This window comes from Vicugna pacos, chromosome 1, assembly GCF_048564905.1.
Source record: "Vicugna pacos chromosome 1, VicPac4, whole genome shotgun sequence".
In the NCBI taxonomy this organism is placed as follows: domain Eukaryota; kingdom Metazoa; phylum Chordata; class Mammalia; order Artiodactyla; family Camelidae; genus Vicugna; species Vicugna pacos.
The window spans coordinates 57,961,636-57,982,640 of NC_132987.1; the positions used below are offsets into that span (position 1 = coordinate 57,961,636).

General features: G+C 38.8%; 1 protein-coding gene across 3 annotated transcripts in view; it reads left to right on the forward strand.

Annotated features, from left to right (window-relative positions):
• The window catches only part of IL1RAP (interleukin 1 receptor accessory protein), a 128,351-nt gene that overhangs the window by 33,937 nt on the left and 73,409 nt on the right, over positions 1-21,005 (forward strand). For all 3 annotated transcript variants that reach the window (XR_012073417.1, XM_015236602.3, XM_072962769.1), the window contains exon 2: positions 8,543-8,607. Coding sequence is in view for 2 of the 3 variants with exons in the window: in XM_015236602.3 (XP_015092088.1) it covers positions 8,544-8,607 (64 nt within the window). In the remaining variant the exon portion in view is untranslated. The remainder of the gene's footprint in view (positions 1-8,542; positions 8,608-21,005) is intronic.

The following is a 21,005-nucleotide window of genomic DNA, read 5'->3' on the forward strand; positions in this document are numbered from 1 at the left end:
GCCAGACTTACAGCTGTGACTATCTTTTCAGAAATATTTTGGGAACAGAACACTAAACTTGGACCTAGTATGTGAGAAAAGTAGGGCATGGCAAGTTTTGCACAATGGTCAGTGGTCAACTTGAACCAAGTAACCTGAGCTCTTGTTTGTAAATGATATTAATGGTAGATTGTATTTGTGTACTGCTCCACAATTTCTGAAGTGTTTCTCATATATTATCTCATTTAATCAGAACTAAATGATAATTAGAATTTGCTGAGAGCTGTTTATGTTCCCGGACAGTGCTGAGTACTCTACAGGAATTATCAAGTGCATGCGTCCCAACAAACTGATGAGTATCTTTCACCCTCTGCAAGACTCCAGCCTCAGTATCCATAAGTACAGAGCAGCTAGTCATCAAATTGTCCACCCACTGAAGAGGGGGTACCTTGCCACTCTTCCTGCCCTAATTAAGGAGTTTGAACAAATGCCTATCACACCAGTTTTAAATTAATCATCAAGATGGTGACCAGGCTATAGCTCTAAGTGTTGTCAGTGAATATCTCCCCTCTTCACTCAAGCTGTCCGGGATCATCCAGTCAAACTTAGAGCCCCAAGTTCAATGCACTTTTACCTTCTTCTCACTGAAAACCTAGTTCCAGTTCTCCCTCACCCCACTCACCCCGCTGAGCATCTTGCTATTCAAAATATTAAAGAACAAAAGGAAATCAATCTGCTCACATTCTATTCCAAGTTTCCAAAGGTGGCAGGTGGTATATTGTGTTGTACATGTCCTCTCAGAGTTCCAAACACTTTGAAGCTCTTCAGTAAGAAAGGGGAAGGAAATATCTAAGAGAAGTGTGCACATGTTGTCTGAACTTTGACTCTGCTGTTGTATCGAGGTTAGCAACACCGGCTTGATGTGCGGCAAGTTGGAACAGTTTCATTGATCTCTCCATGTGCCTCTACAGCTAGACTTTTTTGGAACATTCCGTACTTGACGATGCGACTGTGTTCTTTTCAAAGAGAAATTTGAAAATAGAAACCAAATTTGGGTTAAAACAGATTTCATTTATTTAAACTGTCTAAAGGGGTTCACAAATCATCTGTGGAACTTTGTAAAAAGAAAAACCATGCTACTTAAAAATATTTTTAAATTAATATACAATAGGAGTGAATTTGGGGGAAATATAACTCTATGAATTTTAACTCGTGGATAGACTCATTTAGTCCCTGCCCCAATCACGACACAGAACTGTTCTGCCTCCCAGGGGACTCCCTTGTACTGTCCCTTTGTGGTTACCCTCATATTACCTCTAGCCCTTGGTCTGTTCTCTGTCACATTAGTTTTGACGTTTTGGAAATGTTATTTAAATGGATTTGGATGGCAGGTAACCCACTGAGGCTGGCTTTTTCTTCACTCAGCATAATGCCTTTGCCCAGTTGTTCCTAACAGCCCATGGCTGTGTATCGCTGACCAGCGGTCTGGTTTTTTTTGGATATACCAGGGTCTGTTTATTGATTTCCCTGTTGAAGGACATTTGAATTGTTTCTAGTTTTTGGCAGTTAATAATGGAACTGCTATACACATTCACATATAGGCTTTTTGTGTGAACACTTCCCATTTCTCTTGGGTAAATAGCTAGAAGTGGGATTGCTAGATCCTGTGTTGGGTGTGTTTAACTTACTAAGAAACTGGCAAATGATTTTCCAGAAAGGCTGTACCCTTTTGCAGTCTCAGCAGTAGGACATTTCCAGTTGTTCTGTATTCTCTTCCACACTTGGTATTGCCAGCATTTCTTACTTTAGTTATTCTGAAAGGTGTATCCTTTCATGTGTTACTTAGCCTTCTGAATATCCTTTTTGGTAAAGTGTCTCTTTAAGACTTATGACATTTTAAAACTGGGTTATTTGTAGTGAGATTCCTTCAACTTTATTCTTTTTCAAAATGGTTTTCAATATTTAAGACATTTTCCTTTCCATATAAATTTTAGAATTGACTTGTCTATGTCTATAAACAGAACTTGCTAGGATTTTTGATTGAAATTTCTTTAAATCTGTCAAGTAATCTGGAGGAAGAATTGATATCTTTTCTATGTGGAGCCTTGCAGTCCATGAGTATGGTATGTCTATTGTATAATTTTCGGTTGCCAGTGTAATGAAAACCAGAAACTTAATGGCTGAAAACAACATCCACTTATTACATCAGAGTTTCTGTGAATCTTCAGAAGTCCAGGTACCATGTGGTTTAGTTAATTCTCTGCTTAGGGCCTTACAGGACTAAAATCAAAGTGATCAGAATAACAGCAAGTTTCCGTTCCTTTCTGAAGGCTCTGGGGAAGAACCCTCTTCCAAAGTTGTTGACAGAATTTCATGCCCTGTGGCTGTAGGCTTGAGGTTCCCGTTTCCTGGCTGATTGTCAGCTGCTGGTGTCTTCAATTCTCTCAGGCCACCTGCATTCCAGACATGTTGCTATGCTCCATTTATCTTTAAGCATCAAAGGCCTATTGCTCCTCATTTCTTTGACTCATCCTTCTGCTGCATCTCTCTGACTGTAGCCAGAGAAAGTTCTCTGCTTTTACAAACTCATGTGGTTAGATGAGGTCCATCTGGATAATCCAGTATAATCTCCCTATTTTAAGGCCCATCACCTCAATTACACTTGTGAATTACCTTTGCCAAGTAAGGGAACATGGGTTCCAGGGATTAGGGCATGGCTAGCACTGGCGGCTACCCTGCCAACCACATATTTCCACTTATTTAGGTTCTCTGACTTCTTTATCGACGTTTTATAAATTTTAGCATACAGATTTTACACATGTTTGGTTAGGCTTTTTAGCTAGGCATTTTATTTCCTCTTCTAGTTATTGTTACCAATATTTTAAAAAGAAGATTGTTTCCCATTGCTCGTTGCTAGTCTGTAGTAGCAATGGTTAATTTTTATGTGTTGTCTGTATGCACTGTGACCTTGCTAACCATACTTATTTAGCTCTATTTAAAGATATATATATATATATATATTCCTTAGGATTTTCCATGTTGAGAATCATGTCATCTGTGAATAGCCTTATTGCTCTGGGTAAGACTTCTAGAATGATGTTGAATAGTACTGAGAATGAATATTCTTGCCTTGCTCATGATCTTAGTGGAAAAGCATTCAGTCTTTCAACATTAGATGTGGTGTTAGCTCTAGGTTTTTGGTAGATGATCTTTGAGAAAGTTCCCTTCTACTTTTAGTTTGCTGAGATTTTATGTCACAAGTGAATATTGAATTTTGTCAAGTACTCTTCCTGTGTCAATTGATATGATCATTTTTGTTTGTTTGTTTGTTTTTTCCTCTTTGGACTTTAAAAATACTGAAATTAGCCTTAAATTCCTGGGATAAACTGTGTTTGGTTGTGGGATATCTGTACATTTATTTTCCTGTGCTATCTGTGGTAGATTTGAAATCAGAGTAATATTGATCTCATTAAATGAGGTGAAAACTATTTTGTCCTCTTCTTTTTTCTGGAAGGAATTATGTAGAACTGATGTTATTAATTTAAATATTTGGTAGAGTTGACCAGTGAAACCATCTGCATTTTTTTTTGAGATTTCTAACTGCAAATACAATTTCTTTTAATACTATAAGATCATTCAGATTGTCCATTTAAGTTTGGGTGGACCTTGGTAGATTGAGGTTTTTGAAATATTGATCCATTCCACCTAAATTGTGGAATTTATGTGCCTAGAGTTTTTAATATCCCTTTATTACCATTTTAGTGCTTGTGTGATCGTTAGTGATGTGCCCTATTTTATTCCTGATATTAGTGATACGTGTTTTTCTTTCCTTGTTAGTTCTCCTAGCTAGAGGTTTAGCAATTTTAGTGTTCTTTTCAAAGAACTAATTTTGGTTTTATTATATTTTTAATCTATATATGTATTTCTGATTTAAAATTTGATCTCTACTCTTCATTATTTCCTTCATTTTGCTTGCTTAGTTTAGTTTTCTTTTTGTAGGTTCTTAAGGTGAAAGATTAGACTATTTTCTTGAGATCTTTCATCTTTTTTATCGTAAGCCTTTCGTACAACAAACTATCCTCTAAGCACTGCTTTAACTGCATCCCACACCTTTTGGTATGTTGGATTTTCAATTTTATTAAGTTCAAAATATTTTCTAATTTCCCTTGAGACTTTCTTTTTGACCCCTGGATTATTTAGAAGCATATTCCTTAATTTCTAAGTGTCTGGAGACTTTCCTGTTATTTATTTACTTAACTGATTTCTAGTTTAATTCTATGGTTAGAGAATATACTTTCAATGCTTTTAAATTTGTTAAGGTTGATTGATACTGAATGACATAACTTTTCGTGGCAAATGTCTTGGGTATATTTGAAAAGAATGTGCTATTGTTTACTTTTTAGGGTTCTCAAAAAGTTGCCCCATACATCTGTCCAGGTTTTTAGCTACATTCATTGAGAAAGATAAGGTCGAGTTTACTTATTTCATTTCACCCAGATTCAGAGCCTTGTATGTCATTTTGCTGAAACTTTTGTTTATTAGTAAATATTGGATTCTGAAATATTCCACACAAATATCCTTTTATGGTTCAAAAGACTATAAACTAGATAAAAGTTTGATAATGAAAATAACTGATTTATTAATGAGTGCTATGTCATTTTCTGTAAAATGGAATGATTTATAACTTCTCCTATGTCCTTCAAAGGCTTGTTTGCTTTATCTTGGGTGGGCATACATGCAAGACCTGCTCAGACTTTATCCATGAGTTAGAGAAGGGAAAGGAAATATGTAGGTGGGATCAGGATTCAAGGAAGTGCTCTGGCTGCGGGGCTGACCCTGCATGGGATGACCATCTCGAGTCTGTGCCTTCAAGTTAATGTCCAGATTTTCAGTGGGCAGGTCAACGCAAAGGCTATCTGTCAGCCAAGAATGAAACAGGTAACAATTTCATGGTTGCAGGAAGTTTATCTATCTTGGAGCAAAACCTTACAGGGGACAAAATGCAGGCTCCTGGAACACAGTGTTGATATACATCAGGTTGAAGGGTCAAGCCCCACCAAGCTGGTGGGATTCAAAGAGTGGCTGTGATCTGATTGTGGAGCTGGACATGGAATTAGGAAACTGATAGGGGAAAACAGTCTGGTGGCCTTGTGAAATGCTGTTGTACCAAAGGCAGGCTGAGCAAAAGATGATTCAGAAATAATACCAGCCTTGGGGCAACAAATCTAGTTTCAGCCTGTTATCTGCTGGCCTAGTGAAAGAATCTAGTGATTAAGACTGACTCAGAAGTAAGGAAATCTTGAACCTTAATAAGCCGAGAGAATGCAGACACTGGGAAGATGTTAAAGTGCTGGGTGTATAACAATCATTATTAACATTATGTTGATTACGTAGAACTAAGTATGTGTTTGAAACTTCTTGCTAGATGATATAGGCATTATACTAGGAAACTGGCATTAAATATGAGAGAAGTACTAATGTCTAAGGGGAGAAGTGTGACAATGATCATATAGTAAATAAAATGGATAATGCAGGGAAGGCTGACTGGAAATTTATTATATGTAGATTCCAGTCATTTGAAGCAAGGGCGGGGCTGTTAAACCCCATCACAATAATCTAAAGCGAGCTTGTAATTCAGACCATGAGAAACCATGCATTATTAGGCAGATTCTTTTGCTCTTCTGACAGTTTCTCCATCTCTGAAAATACCTAGCGCCCCTCCCCTTGCAAGAAATAAGAACCAAAATGTATTACTAGTAACAATAGGAGAATTCTGAGGCTGAATGCAAGGCAATGTTAAATGAACCAGTCTTCTGGGAGAGACTGCAGACCAGCCACTATTATTGGTACCTTCAGTCTGTCAAAACCAGCCTGCACAATCACGTTTTGTTTTCAGTCGGCTTTATTCTAATTCATCACATTGCAAGATTGATCCTAGACTTGTGTTTGTACACAAGTTATCATTAGATTAGCTTTACCTTGGTGACCCGACTCCTTGCTGCCTCCAGCATAATCCAGTCACTCATGGAATTATCAATTAAGGCTCTCAATCACACTAATTAGAATGTCTTCTAAGTGTTGCCTTAGGAATTCAGCAGCTTATAAACAGGCAAATTGGGAAAATCTAGAGGTGTGAGGCTTTTTTTTTTATTTTTTAATAGCCAAAAGCAATTTGGGAGGCTAGAGTGCTTTAGCATAGCTGAGTACTGGGGCTGAAATGTCTGTGCCCTGAATTTGTAATTAAATGTCTAGTCGCTCTCTGTTGACAAGGATTACACAGAATTATTAATTACCTTTATTAATGACTTGGATGCAGACATAGGTGGCATGTTGATCAAATTTAAGATGACACAAAACTGGGAGGATAACAATTATTGTGATGACAGACTCAGGAGCCAAAATGATTTCAAGGCAGAATATAGTGGCAATCCATCCAATACGTGCCTGGAAGAAAGATCTCCATAAGGCACAACTCAGTGATCATATCATTCTTCTAACCAGAAGCTTTCAGCAATTCCCTATTTGCTGTTTAAATTAAATCCCAAGTCCTTAGCCTACTGTTCAAGGCCTTGCCATATTCTGATCCTAACACCCCCTGCTTTCCAGCAAAATCTCCTGTGGTTCTTTTTCTAATGCCCTGTGCTTGAGTCAAACTGAATTATTTATAGACTATTTCTTATTTACGTTCTACGCTTCCCTATCTTTGAGCATTATTTTCCACCTACTTTCTTTTCCCTACACCTTTCCTTCTGCCTCAATTCTAAATTTCCAAACCACTTCTTACTCAATTTAAAAGCTACTTTCTTGGGTTCAGTCCTCTTTGATTGCCTTAGCTGGAGTGATCTCTTTCTTTTGCTAATCTTCAATAACACTTATCAGGTCTTCTTTGACTATTTTTATCACTTCAGGTTGTATTGCAGTTATTTCTTGTACACATTTTAAGTCTCTGCTAGGTTCTGTTTGGTGCTAGAACTTCTGTCTGATAAATCTCTGCATATCCTATAATGCCTCTGCATGTGTATTGTTCAAGGCTGATGGTGCTGAAGTGGTTTGCATGTGGTTTATCTCCTCTACTGGGAGAAGTGCCTTTAGAGAGGGCCCTAAATCTTGCTGCCAGAGGCCCTTGCAATTATTTCATAATGACTTGTAAACAGAAAGCATTGAATGCAAGTTTTATTGAATTAATGAATGAATAGTCAAGAGAACAACTCCCTAAGGTAATGGTATAAGAATTGGAAGGGAATGGTGGTGTTAAGAAAGAGACATTTCATTTCTGAAATAAAATGATTGTTTAAGAGGTAATAAACTCTCCTGTGAATTGTGTACAATCATGCTAAAGAAGAAGTGCAGTATGAACAGGAGGTTTTCGGTGACATGGGGTCAAGAGAGATGACGGTGTTGGAAACTTGCGTTGTCCTTTAAAGTGACCACACGCTATGGATTGCTTGGACAATACCAGTTTATACCTTTTGTTTCAGTTTAGTGCTCTTAAAAACGTCCTATTACAAATGCTACTAATGGGTCTCCCTATTTATTAAATACTCTTTGAACATTTTAGAATAATGGGTCCTTGTGGTTGTGAAAGTATATGTGTTTGGGATAATAGACTACTAGTTAGCCAGATGCGGATATAAATCCCATCTCTGTCACTTGTTAGAAATGCGGTCTGGACAAGTTACCAGGACCTCTCTAAGCACCCTTGTGTGGTGGTTGTGTTCAAGACAGATTGTGGGGGTGCTGAGTACGAAATTTCTCAGTCATGTTCGGGTTTCAGTATTTATAACCCTACAGAGGTTTTATCAAAGGCCAGATATGTATAGAGTAGTAGGGAAATAAATATTTCACAGAGTTGTTAAATCTCCAGGCCTTCTGCATTAAAGATCACACAGCCAGCTATAAGGGTACCATTCTTGTTAGTTGGCTGTTTCAGCTGGTTTATCAACAGCCAGGCTAAAGATCACGGAACTGGACTCATCGTTCATCTCGTCTAGTGAGAAGAGGCGAGTGGGCACAGCGGGGCGTGAGGCTTGTGTATTTCCCCTTGCTGTTAATTCACAGTGTGGTGGACTGCCAGCCAAGCCTGCATTCAGGATTCCTGGACTTCCTATTGGTCACTAAGAAGGAAGAGTGCCTGGATTATAAAATGTTTCCAGTTGAGACTAGACCAAGGGAATGTGATGAAGGGTAAGAAGAACAAACTTATCTTCCAGAAATGCGACTTTGATGAACCAAAAATCCAAAGAATAGTTTTTAAGTAGGCAGTTGTAGTTGAGTGACTAAGAGGTAGCTCTAGAGCTAGGCTCCTGGAATATGATCGTTATTACTCTACCACTTCCAGGCAAAGGATCTTGGGTATATTACTTACCCTTGTCTCAGTTTTCTAATCTGTAATATGGGGAATTTTTTTAAAGCCTATCTTACTGCTTCGTTAGGGCAATTAAATTTAATATTGTGAAATTCTTAGAACGGTTCCCAGTCAACAGCCGGCACGCATGTGCACTAATATATTTAAGCACTTGAGAGTAATCCGTACTTTCTCTTACCTTTGCATTTATCTTGACAGGATGGGACTTCTGTGGTGTGTAATGAGCCTCTATTTCTATGGGATCCTGCAAAGCGATGCCTCAGGTAAGTGAATGGCTTTTGACAATCTATTAAAATGCAAGACACGTCTAGGGTGATATCTCAACTCTTTCTGAAAAGGAGGTAAGAGGACATAATGTTGTTTATTTCCACTGTCTTCTGCGGTAGCACAGAATCACAGATTTGACAGAATCGTAGAGTTTTGGTAGTGGGAGGTAGCACTGACATCGCTAGTCGTCATGGCACACAGTGCACTGGGCTCAGTGGTGGGTGTGTTCAGTTATCGGAATTTTCTCCCACTTGTACATCCAAGCCAGCTAGAATCCTGTTTCTTTCCCTTACTCAGGTTCTATGGGAAAAGAAATATCCATGATGGTAGCACAACTCCGTTTGCCAAACTCAAGCCAGTGATAGAGCCAGCGGTACCTCGGTGGTACCAGTGCTTTGATACCTTCCTTATAAGAACAAATAGATAATGGAGGGTTTTTGTTATCCCACTTCTATATGGGAAAGAAAGAACCTGGCTTTAGGCTCATTTTTATTTCGGATACTGCTTCATTAGCGTAAAAGGAACTAGCCAAACCCTTTACTGAGTTTAAATAACCAAACTCAATTATCATGGACCCGGATTATATGAAATCAGAGTTACAGGGGACTTGAAAGCCCATCTTTGCAGGTCTTGTCTCATCTCTAGAAGTGCTGCTCAGGGCCATTCTTCGGTGCCTCTAACTAGTGATCATCTAATTGCAGCCCATTATGTCTTTGGACTAATCAAATTCTTAGAAAGGTTTTAGTACATATACCTTAAATGTGTCTCTTTGTCATAGCCATACATGTCTTTGGTTCAACTGCTTGATTAAATAGAAAATACTGAATCCAATGATTCTCTAATTTTAATGCAGGAAACTTAGGCATCTTTATTTTAAAAAGGTTCCCATGGATAATTTTCCTGAAGACTATGGGCCATACTTTGATTACCTTTGCTTTAATTCCTCTTCTATGTGAGAGCCCTTCAGAGATGTTAAAACTGTGGTCATAACCATGACCATGTTCTCCAATGTATGCCTTCAACTCTTCTTCACGTGGTGTGGATCTGAGCCCTCCCACCATCCTGATTATCTTTGCTGGGTGTGTTTCAGCTTCGCTCTGCCACTTAAGGCATTTTATTGGAAACCCAAAATAGCACTAAAGGAGGTAAAACTGGGTCAGAGTAGCTCAAAGCTGAGGGAAGGGGAGATAACGTCCCACCTTGGCGGCCCTTGGAGGCTTCACGGAGGAAAGGGTGTATCACAAGCAGGGCTGATACTCAGCTGGGATGCACTGGTGTATGGCTCTCCTGGCTGTTTGGACCAGCATCTGTCCTGCTTAACTGAGTGTCCCGTTTGATTGGTCAGTGCCCCGATGCCCTGACTTTAAAATATGCTGAATGTAACCCCTGATTATAATTTGTTCTTAGTTGGCTTAGTTCCATGCTTGAATGTTATCAGCTTACAGAGGCCTTTCTTAACCATCTTAGCTAAAAGAGCCCTGCCAGTCACCCTCTATTCCTCTATCCTGCTTTAGTTTTCTTCATAACATTCATTTATTTCTTGACCTTATGTTAACTCTTTCTTTTCTCTCCTCCTCCTCTCCTTCTCCTTCTTCCTCTTTATCCTCCCTGACCCCCTGTCCTATCCCTTTTTTCCTTTCTTCTCTTTCCCTTTGTCCCTTCTTTCATCCCTCTCTATTTCTCTGCTTTTAAGCTGCCTGAGGACAGGGACTTGTCCATTTTTTTTGTGACCCAAATACTTGGACACTTGGAGTAAAGATTGACAGAGAGAGAGAGAGAATGAAAAAAATGTCTCTTCACATCCTTTGTTGCTCAGATTGGCCAGTTTTATAATGGAACTCGTTTGGATTTATACCAGTAATTCATCACTGTGGTTTTATGTCCTCACCTTGAAGGAAAAGGGAGAAGTTCCCTTGTCACTCTTGTTAGAGCTCAGTGGAGTCTCACAAGTTAGTGGGTGCCGATGCCTCCCCATCTGTCCTGGTAACATTGCTTTTCTGAATGAACTTTACTGTAATCCAGCCAAGGATTACCCCCCTCCCCCCGACTCCCCACAAATGCTGCTGGAAAGTAAGCTTTCTACCCAGGAACTGACTCATAATTCTGATGGGGAAGCTGCCTTCTTGAATAAGATAAGTTCTCATACCAGCCCCATTGAGTCACCATGGGAGCAGGAAACATGTTGTAATGCCCTCAGCCCATCTGGCCCATATTCATTTGCCTTCCTTATGAAAAGGTATATTGTGTCTATGTCAGTGATACACTTCCTAGTTGGAGGGAGAGGAACAAAAAGGAAGCGTTGTTGACAAAAATAAAAGGAGCAACTGGCTCTGGGCTACAGGAGGAGAGGAAAAAAGGGATCAACGCACATGCTGGGGATCAACCAACCTCTCATGCATCGTGCCTCTTGCAATAGTGCAGACAACAGTGGACTCGTTATTCTTTTGTGGGGCTCTTCCTGCACTTCAGGTACCCATGCTAGTGAAATCGCAAGACTGATGTGAGGAGCAAAGGAGAAATAGCCTGAAAACCCTACAGCTCTGTACATGCCTGTGCTATTAGTAAGAGTCTTGTCTTGTTGTCTGGGCTCCTCCATGTGGACTCTTCTCTTAAGGAAAGTCCCAGATTTTCAAAAAGGAATTATAACAACATAAGAGCTTTAGTTCCATGCAGTGCATCTCAGAGGCAGTGACTGGACTTCAAGTCACACAATTCTGACTTGAGAATATAATCTTTCTGTAGCAGTACCGTGATTTCCTTCTTCACTCTGGAACGTGAGAGCAGCATTCCATCCCTGGTGGTGATACAAGCGAATAATCCAAAGCCAGCATTTGCTTTCTTTTAAGGACTTAAAGCTTAGATAAGTATAACATGATAATATAATCATAATACGGTAGTTATAGTGGTGATGATAAAGTTTCCTTTGCTGAAATAAAGTTCCCTTTGCATTTTACATATTCTATGGCATTAAATTCTCACTACCAAACTGTGGAGCAGTCAAGCTGTTATAATTCCTTTTTTTGGATAAGGAAATTAAGATCAAAGTGGTTAAGTGAGTTACCCAAAGTCATACAGCTAATATGTAACATAACTGTGACTTCAACCTGGTTCTTAGTTCCCCAGTTCCCAAGATGCATTTTTTTTTACCAAATACATTCCCCATGGACTCTACCAGCATATAATAATTAAGAAAAAAAATTGATATCCAAGGAGGCATGGGTTTAGCTAACTGTTAAAGACTCACTCAGTAATAGATTTCTATATTTTCTAGATAAGAAGTATTTTTATTCTTTTTACCACTACCCCCTCCCTCCCAAAGATTTTTTTTTTTCCAGGAGGAAAATCACTGTAATGTAAGCTCAAAACTCAATATTCCCATTTTTGCTTCTTACAGAAATAAACGTTTCCAGTACTAAACTCAAAGCCCTTCTTCTCTGCAAGAATCCCAAAAGCAAACTTCAACTTGTCACACATTTCTCTTCCGGTGTGTTTTGTTGGCAGCATGCTAAGAAGCTGAACTGAGAAAGCTGCCTTTAGAGTAGAAATAAATATTTGGAACTTGTGATTCCAAGTTGGGGAGGTGGTTAGAATGGTGCCACATATAATATGATGAATTTTAAAATATTGCCATATCAAAATTATTTTCTGCACAGGCCACATTGAAAATGATAGCAATGAACTCTCTTCTCCAAATGCACACACACGTGCACCCTTTCTCACACACACACACATACACACACACAGATCTTTAGAAGACAGCTTTTTTATTTCAAGGTCAACAAACAGTTAACTATGTGCCAGGCGCAAGGCTAGATTTCACGCACATTATTATTAACGTCACAGAAAACACTGTGATGGGAGTGGAGGGTAGAGACTCTTACATCCCTTTTTATAATTTAGGAAGCGAAGAGCCAGGGAGTGGCTTCAGTTACCAGTACTCATGATGGCTTGCCTGATAGAGCTGAGTTTTGAAGGCTGTCTTTATTCCAAAAGCAGAGCTCTTTCCTTTATACCACATTGCCTGCCTTTGGGGCTTTCTTCTGCAAGGGAGCGAAGCTCTCCTGATTTCTTTATCATTGCTTTTAGAAAATTTGCAGAGGGTGGACATAATCTTGTGGCTTATTGAGAGTGAATTACACTATGTAAAATAAATGAGTAAAAGCATGTGGCTTACCAGGAATCAAGAGACAGTGGTTCAGGTTATGACCATTTCACTTTATGAGCTGTTTAATGACATTAAAGTTCTTTAATCACTCTGTGTCACTGTGTCCTTACATATAAACCAAAACAACCAACCTATCACCATCAACATAACAACCATCCAGCCAACTAACCAACAACAGCAAACCTCAACCAATTCTTCCTTCTTGCTTATTTATTAAAAAGCATCATGGGTCTTACTATCATGGACATGTACAAAGTGCACTCTTCAATTATTTAATTAAATTATTTCCAATGGCAAGTGTTTATCTCACAATGACTTCACTTCATTCTAGAGATTATGTGTTTCACTATTTTATATTACAGAATCCAGGGTAAAGAAGGGAAGGTTCGTTTTGCAAACATCTTACAGTAAAGTCTGAGAGAGAGAGAATAGAAAATAAATACCAAACAAAATGCTATGCGATAGCAGAGGAAGTTACTAGTCCTGTAGGGAGGTATTGAGGAAGACTTCCCAATCAAAAAACAACTGCTCTTTTCTAGGAGAAAATACATTTCTTATTTGGGCACAGAATAATGCAGTTCAGCTGAAGGGATAGTGTGAAGGTGTTTAGAAGCCAAACTGGAAAGGGAGATTGGGAAAAGATTGTGGAGGACAGGAATCCCGGCAGGTAAAGAGGCTATTTCTGCTTATTGTGTTTTAGCGATAGATGGCTAATTCTTTTTTCTTTTTTTTAAAATTCTGTCTGTCTTCTACAAGGACGTATAATATTTTTAATGTTATGCAGTGGTTCTTTCAGCTTCTGGTAAAGATTCAATTTGTTGCCGGCTCCAGTGGCCTCATATTATTTGAATGTGCTTTTTGAAAAACTCCATACTTGGATGTACTTGTGACATTCAGTCCTTGTGTCTGTTGCTCATGGCTGGTCATCCTGAACACACTTTGTTTCTATGCAATTTAGTTCAAACATTTGGAGAATGTGTGAAGAATACAGTTCCATTTTATTCTTAGACCTAAAGGTCATTGGAATTATAACATTCACCCTGTTGTCCTTTAAATGCTTCTTCTTGGGAGCAGATATCTTCACTCTTCTTTTTTTTTTTTTTTTTTTTTTTTTTGAGCTGCATTTGTATTTTGAAAGAGACTGACGTTTGTTACTTACACTTCCCAGGAGTGGGTATTGAAGAGATTTGAGTACTGCAGTTTATTGGCCTAATTCTGACTCTGCAGATATAAATTCTCTAGAAAGGCTTCTTGTGTCACAGCGCTAATTCTATGTTTAGAAAAATGACCTGATTCTTCCTTCACATGTGTTAGTTGAGAGAAGCCACTATTTTTGCAGGGGACATGTACATGGTTATAAGTGACAATGTCTGGCTTATAAGACTTTTTTCTGCCTTTGAATCACCTCTGTTTCTGCAGTTTTTTCCCCCAGAACGTTTGTTTCTGCCCTCTTGAGTTGAGCTTTATAGAGCCACATCACCATCTGATTATTAGCGACTCACTCCTGGAACAGTTCTCCCCCATTTTATTTCACTATTTAAAAAATTTCTTTTCTATTTAGTTGATTAAGTTCTTTAGAAAATAAAATACACATCCACCCTCAAGATGACAATACAGTGATTGTTTTACTCTAAAATCCACTGGGTGCTGCTATCGCTCATTAATTTTTGAGGAACAGAGAGGAAAGGGACACATTTTACAAATAATATGAGATCCTCAGTCAACTCCTTCAAGTACCTGCCATCTAAACCTACAAAAAAAGTTGTACAGAATTGCCTTCTTTTGTCTTTCTCTGTTTTAGAGGCAGAAGGAATGATGAAAATTCAAGATGGCTGGGAAAATGAGAGGAAAGAGACCAAATAACCTTCAATGATCTAGACTTGGCTGAGTTTTGTTAGTTTTATGAATTTTATTTCTCCTTCTGCCATCGGCATCAGAATTCCTGGTATAGCTGTACATGATTGGGAAATAAATTCCACTGCCCTACAGTGTTCGTAGGGCCTGGAGTAACTGCTTAAGGCTCTTTGCCCATCATCGCCATTGTTCTCTTGCTCCAGAGATACTTTCATATTTTTTTGAAGCACTCCATGAGGGAGGCAGGGGTGTGCATTTTGATACGTACACCAAGGTACAGATGGTTGCGTTTTCCCCTTAACTTTTGTAACAGAATATCACATCCCCTTTAAAGTTTGAGCTTTCCATGCCTGCGAGAGGGACCAACTGAAGAGTATTTGCCAACTCTGCTTCCACAGTGGAACCTGTGTGATACTCAAGAAGAAAGACACAGAAAGAGAGGGCATCCATCAGTCACTGGTAGCTTTTCTACATAAATATATTTCTTTGTTAATACAATATCGTGGGTTTTTATCTAATTCTTAATTACTTGCGTACAAGTACAACTATAGTTCAAATATAAGACTCCGTTATTGTTAAAGCAAACACAGAGCTACAAATTGTTCTCTCAAAGTAGATCTCAACCATTATTAACCATTATTTCCTGTAGCTTTGTTTGCCCTTTTTTTTTTTTTTTTTTCCTTTAGGGAGAAACCTTTAATAGTTCACCATGGACTTGTTTGCTCTTTAAACACATTACATCTAACAGCTTAAATCATTGTACCCAAGTTTCTTTTGTCCTTCCCTAGGTCCTTTGAAACTTCAGACTGCCCCAAAAGTCTCTTAATGAACTAATTTTTGCTTTTCAGACAGAGCATGAATTTTATCCTCCTATTTTCTAATTTGCTTTGGACCTTTTGATCTACTTGGTTCCCTGGGGAAAATTAAACTTCTCTTATGCAAAACTTTTTGACATCCATGACTTGATTCTAAATGTCTCTTCAGCATTTTATCATTGTCCACTCAAGGTAAAGGAAAATAAAGAGGAGGAATGGGATGAGGAGAGAAGAGGAAGGAAAATAGAGAGGCGAAGAGAGAAAAGAGATAGTGATAGAGAGAGAGATACAAAGAGAAAGACAGAGATACAGAGTCTTTCCACAGAGGGACTTGCTAGATGCAAACCCAGGTATATACTTTTTGAGATCATTAAAAAAAATTTTTTTGTAAGTACAACACTTAAATACTCCCCCTTTTTTCCCTCTTAACTTTGGATTGGATGGTATCTTTTTAAGACAGTTCAGTAGTTTTTATTTGTGTGTGTGTGTGTGTGTGTTTTAACATTCTGACCCTTTCCCTCCTCCCTAGCATATTAAAATGCTGAGATGAAATGAAGACTTAAATGTTACAGGAGTTTTCTTTCATCTCGTGTACCTCCCACTGTGAGATCCATCAGCATCTTCAGGATGTGTGCATTCTGAAGGAAGCATAGAGCAGAGACGAAGGCACAGAGCTGTGCGTGTCCTTCACCATAATGAAGGAAGAGGGGATGTCAGGCAAGAGTGTAGCACTCTGGATCCCTTACGCACTCTGCATACATAAGGTCTGGGCAGAAACAATCTGCTGTTTGCAGTCGACACCGAGCTGTAAAATGTCTTTCCTAGTAGCAGTGTGTTGCTTGAGGCTCAGTAAAAACCCAGCTCGTATTTAGGTCTAGGAGGAGTGTGTAGCTTTGTCTGAAGGATAATCAAAATAATGGAAATTGTGAATAGGGCAATTAGTAAATGGAAGTGTTGGAGGAGTCCCTCTCTCCCTCTGCGTGCAGTGTCCTTAGTGAGATGCTGAGGAAGATTTCAGAAAGAAAGTGAGGGCAGGGTCTTTGTTTCCGGTTGCTCTATTAAAGCGAACATTTAGTAATCTCACCTTTGTTACTCTAAATGTCCTGTTGTTAAAAATGTTCTTCCTGTCATCTACAATGTAGTGATGAACGGTGACTGCAAAAATAGCCATGAAATGTCGTACAGTATTGATTTTTTTAATCACTAAAGGAAGATCATGTTAAGCTAAGCATGGCTTTGAATACCTTTTATTCTATTTCTCCGTAAATTGGTAATAACTATGTAGTCGAATGTGTGTGTAATGTGTAATAGGAAAGAAGGAAGGAAAGGGAAATAACATTAATTGAACCAGGGAGTAGTGTGTGTGTGTAGTAACATAAAATATAAATTTCTGAACGGCTTCATAAGATAGAGATAGATGTTTTCATCTGTCCTTACCACGTAGGAACTCCAGATTCAGAAACGTGAAGTAAAAAGTTACATTAACAGCTTATATAACTGTTATTACATGGTAAAACTTGTATACCTGTTTGACTTTAAAATGCATGCTATTTGCTTAATTCCGTGCTGCCACTGAATTCTTTATGATTAAGCCTCTCCCTTTCTGAATATGCCAGCCAAAGTTGTCTGTCAGCAGTTGATGATAGAGAGCATACACATTTGAAAGGAAACATTCATTCAATTAAAAAAAAGAATATAGGGTGTGATTTTTCATGTTGTGAGTATGTTTCATGTTGATTTGTTCTAAGTTTCCTGAAATACGTACAGTGCCTTTAAATTGCGTATCTTCAGATATGATGCGTTTTTCCAAGGTTATGAGAAATTTCCTAAAGGAGAGCAGTTCTAAACCAGATCACAGGTGGATGAAGGAACAGTGGTGGTTCAGTGCAGATGTAGTGGGTTTGAGTGGAGTGGAAACTGTTAACTTCAGCATGCAGCAGGGTTGCCTTGGCATCATTCATTTGACTTCCCTTGTGGCTAACCCAGGGATACTAATTGTAACTCCCTGTCTTTCCCTTCATACCCAGCTTACTAGCTCTGTCCCTCCCCGTAGGTGTGTAGGGACTTGATAAATGATTTTAACATTTGGCTCAGAAATGTTTTTGGTACACAGCAGTGAAGAGCTTTAGACAATTCTTTTTAGTCTACAAATACCAGTGTTTTGTTTTGTTTTGTTTTGTTTTGTTTTGTTTTGTTTTCTGGCTAGCCTTTGACGGTGATCGGGTGTGAATTTTGAAATTTGATGGTGGATTCATTCCGTGTTTCACTTTATTCCTGGTGGGGCTGGAATGTTTTATCCTTCTCAGAAACTATCACTGTGTGTGTTTTTGTATGTGTGTGTGTGTGTGTGGGAGGATGGAGGGAACAAAAGTACCCACCCAATTGAGAAGGCATCTTGAGACTGAAAAACAAGGCATGCAGCTCCATGTAATCAGTATTTCTTAAAGGGTAACTTACTCAAAGGGTGGGATCGAGATGGGGCGGATTAGGATCTGGAAGTGTTCACATCACATCTGCACTCTGGATTGCGGAGAGACCATGGGGACAATTTTATAGTTAACCTAGAGTATGCAGGTAGGTGCTTAGTACCAGGACATTCATTCCTAAGTCAAAGTTCGTGAATAGGTAACTAGGCTCGTGAGCGCCAATAATATGTCAGCAAAGGTTTTCATCGCTGTATAGGGAATAACAGAGCATAGCGGCCACCTGGCCCCAATGGTTATTAAGCAATATTATTAACTTCAAAGCCCTTGAAGACATAGAAGTGATTCACTGCACAGTACAGTTCTGGGTGGGGTCAGCGAAAGAACAGGAGAAATTGTTAAGGGCCCAAGATGATGTCGGTTATGCAACAGCCACGCACCATGGCCATAAAACTGCTAGAAAACTGGTATCTGGATTCAGCAAGTGTTACAAAAGGTTGGAGTGGGGCCGTCATCACTGATCCATATGTAGGTGTGTTATTTCACCCACTGCGAGCTCTCCAGAATCACAAACCTGAAAATTTGTTCAGGTTTAGAGCACAAGTCCTCTTCAGCCCCAGAGAAATCTGTGTATTTGTAGGCTGGTTATCCATCCATTTTAAAGTATGCCGTAGTTTTATCACAGAAGATCAAGTATTCTTATTTTGAAAATGTACCTTTGTGAAGTAAGGAAAATAAATCCAAGATCTATATGACCTCCATATTTAGGGAGACGGTCCTTCGTGACTAGATGTGAAGCCCAGCTCAGCAGATGTTTCCTGGGCACCTACTATATGCAAATCTTCGTAGCACAGAGAGTGGAAAGAAGACAAAGACATTTTGCATTCATTCATAGTGTATCGGTCTGTGCTAGACACTGTGCTTGCCTGTATTTATTGGTAAACAAGACAGAAATGGTCTCTGCCCTCATGGAGCTTACACCCTTGGGGAGGGTGTGGGATGGAAGGAAATAGGTAAACAGACACTTGAAAAAAGTTCTGTGAAGATTATCCGTAGGGGACTATATTGATGGAAAATAATAGGACAGTGCTCCCATTGTCGGGTGGTTAGGGAAGATCTACTTGAGAAAAGGACATGTTTTATTGAGAGCTGCTGGAAAGAAAGAACCACCCATGCAAAGCAGAGAGAAGGCAGAGGATGGCATGTGTGAAGGCCCTGAGCTGCAGGGATCATCCTGCCAGTTTGCTGGAGCTTCCACAGCCGGGGGGATCTTTCAAATACGCAATACAATGTTATTAACTATAGTCCCATGGTGTACATTACATCCCCCTGACTTACGTATTTTGTAACAAGAAGTTTGTACCTTTTGACTCCTGTACCCATTTCACCCACCCTGCATCCTCTCACCTCTGGCAACCACCAATCTGTTCTCTGTATCTCTGAGCTCAGTTTTATGTTCATGCGTGTTGTCCCAAATGGCAAAATTTCATTCTTTTCTTATGGCTGAATAATACAGGAATAGGCTTAGACCTTCTTTATCCATGCATCCATCATTGCTAAGTGAGTAAATTGTGAAAGTCCTCATCACAAGAAGAAAAAATTATAACTATGCACGGTGATCGGTGTTAACTAGGCTTACTGTGGTGATCATTTCACAGTATACAAAATATCAGATCATTATACTGTATGCCTGAAACTAACATAATGTTGTATGTCTATTGCACCTCAATAAAAATATTTTTAAAATTCGCAAAAATGTAAAAAAGAAAAGAAGTCTGGGGGAAGCAGCCTGAGGTGAGGAAGAAGAGGGAGTCAGGGTCCAGGGCCTATGAAGGACGTTGTTGCATTTACCTTCACTGCCACAAAAGGTCATTGGAAGGACTTGAGCAGATCCCTGGCATTATCTAGTTACTGAATGTTCATGCTACCTACCGTGTCAGAAATAGATTGGGGAAGGTTTTGGTTTCTTTCTGTATGGTGGACAAGGTCCCCTAAACAACACTTTTGCTGTAAAGTAGCTAGAAATGCTGCATTTAAAAATAAATGTCTTTTTAAAATGAGTTGCTGAGTTGGTAAGAAATTCTCAGAGGACAAAATTGAAGTGAAAACAGGAATCCAGAAAAGAAAAGAAGCCAGCTCTGCAGCTGGCGGGGGCCCAAGGTAGCATCCAGAGTCAGTGGGAAAAGATGTATTTAAGTGCTAGGACATTTGGGTAATTTCTTCAAAAATAAAGTTAAATTCTTACCTTATGCCTTACCCCCAAACAAATCTCAGTTGAATTAAATATTTAAATGTAAAAAATAAATTAAACACTAAAAGTACTAGAAGAAAATATATGCAAATGTTTATATACTGTTGAGATGGAGAAGGCCTTTCTAGCTATATCCTCAAAGCTAGGGGCCATGAAAAGAAAATTTATATATTTGAGTACATAAAAATTGACAAAATTAGTGGAGCATCAAAATATTGAAAGTTGAAGGCTGAATGAAAAATTGGGAAAATATAGGTATATGACAAAGGATTAATGTCATCACAATGTAAGGAACTCTTGCACATAACAGAAATCTTTTCAATATAAAGTATACTCTGGAATAATGAGCAAAGATTTTTAACTGGAAGTTCAGGCAGTTCAAAAAGCTAAAAAACAAATCGATCATACAAAAAAGAAGCTCAAGTTCATATACAAGGATAGATACAAATTAAACCAGCCATGAAATGTCTTTTTCACCCATCAGATTAACAGAGATTAAAGAGGACAGTCCTACCTGGCACTGGACAGGACACGGCGATCTGATGACCAGGTGTGATGTTCTCACACCCCGTGGGTGAGAGTGAACCCGGAAGAGGCTTTGTGGAGGGCACCTTGACTATTGGTTTCAAAGACACCAAAATTCCTCCCTTTTATGTGTGTAATGAACCTTGCACACATATATCCTAAGGAAATAGAGAAATGAATTAAGATGTAGTCTCAATTTTATTTTTCATACAATTGTTAAAATAAGTAACATTGGAAAAGATGTAAATATCCATTGATAGAGGATTCAAAAAAAGGGGAATACTATTGAGCTTTTAAAGGCATAATATAAATTTGTATTTGTTGATAAAGAAGTGAGTTTGTGATAGCTATATCTATTTAA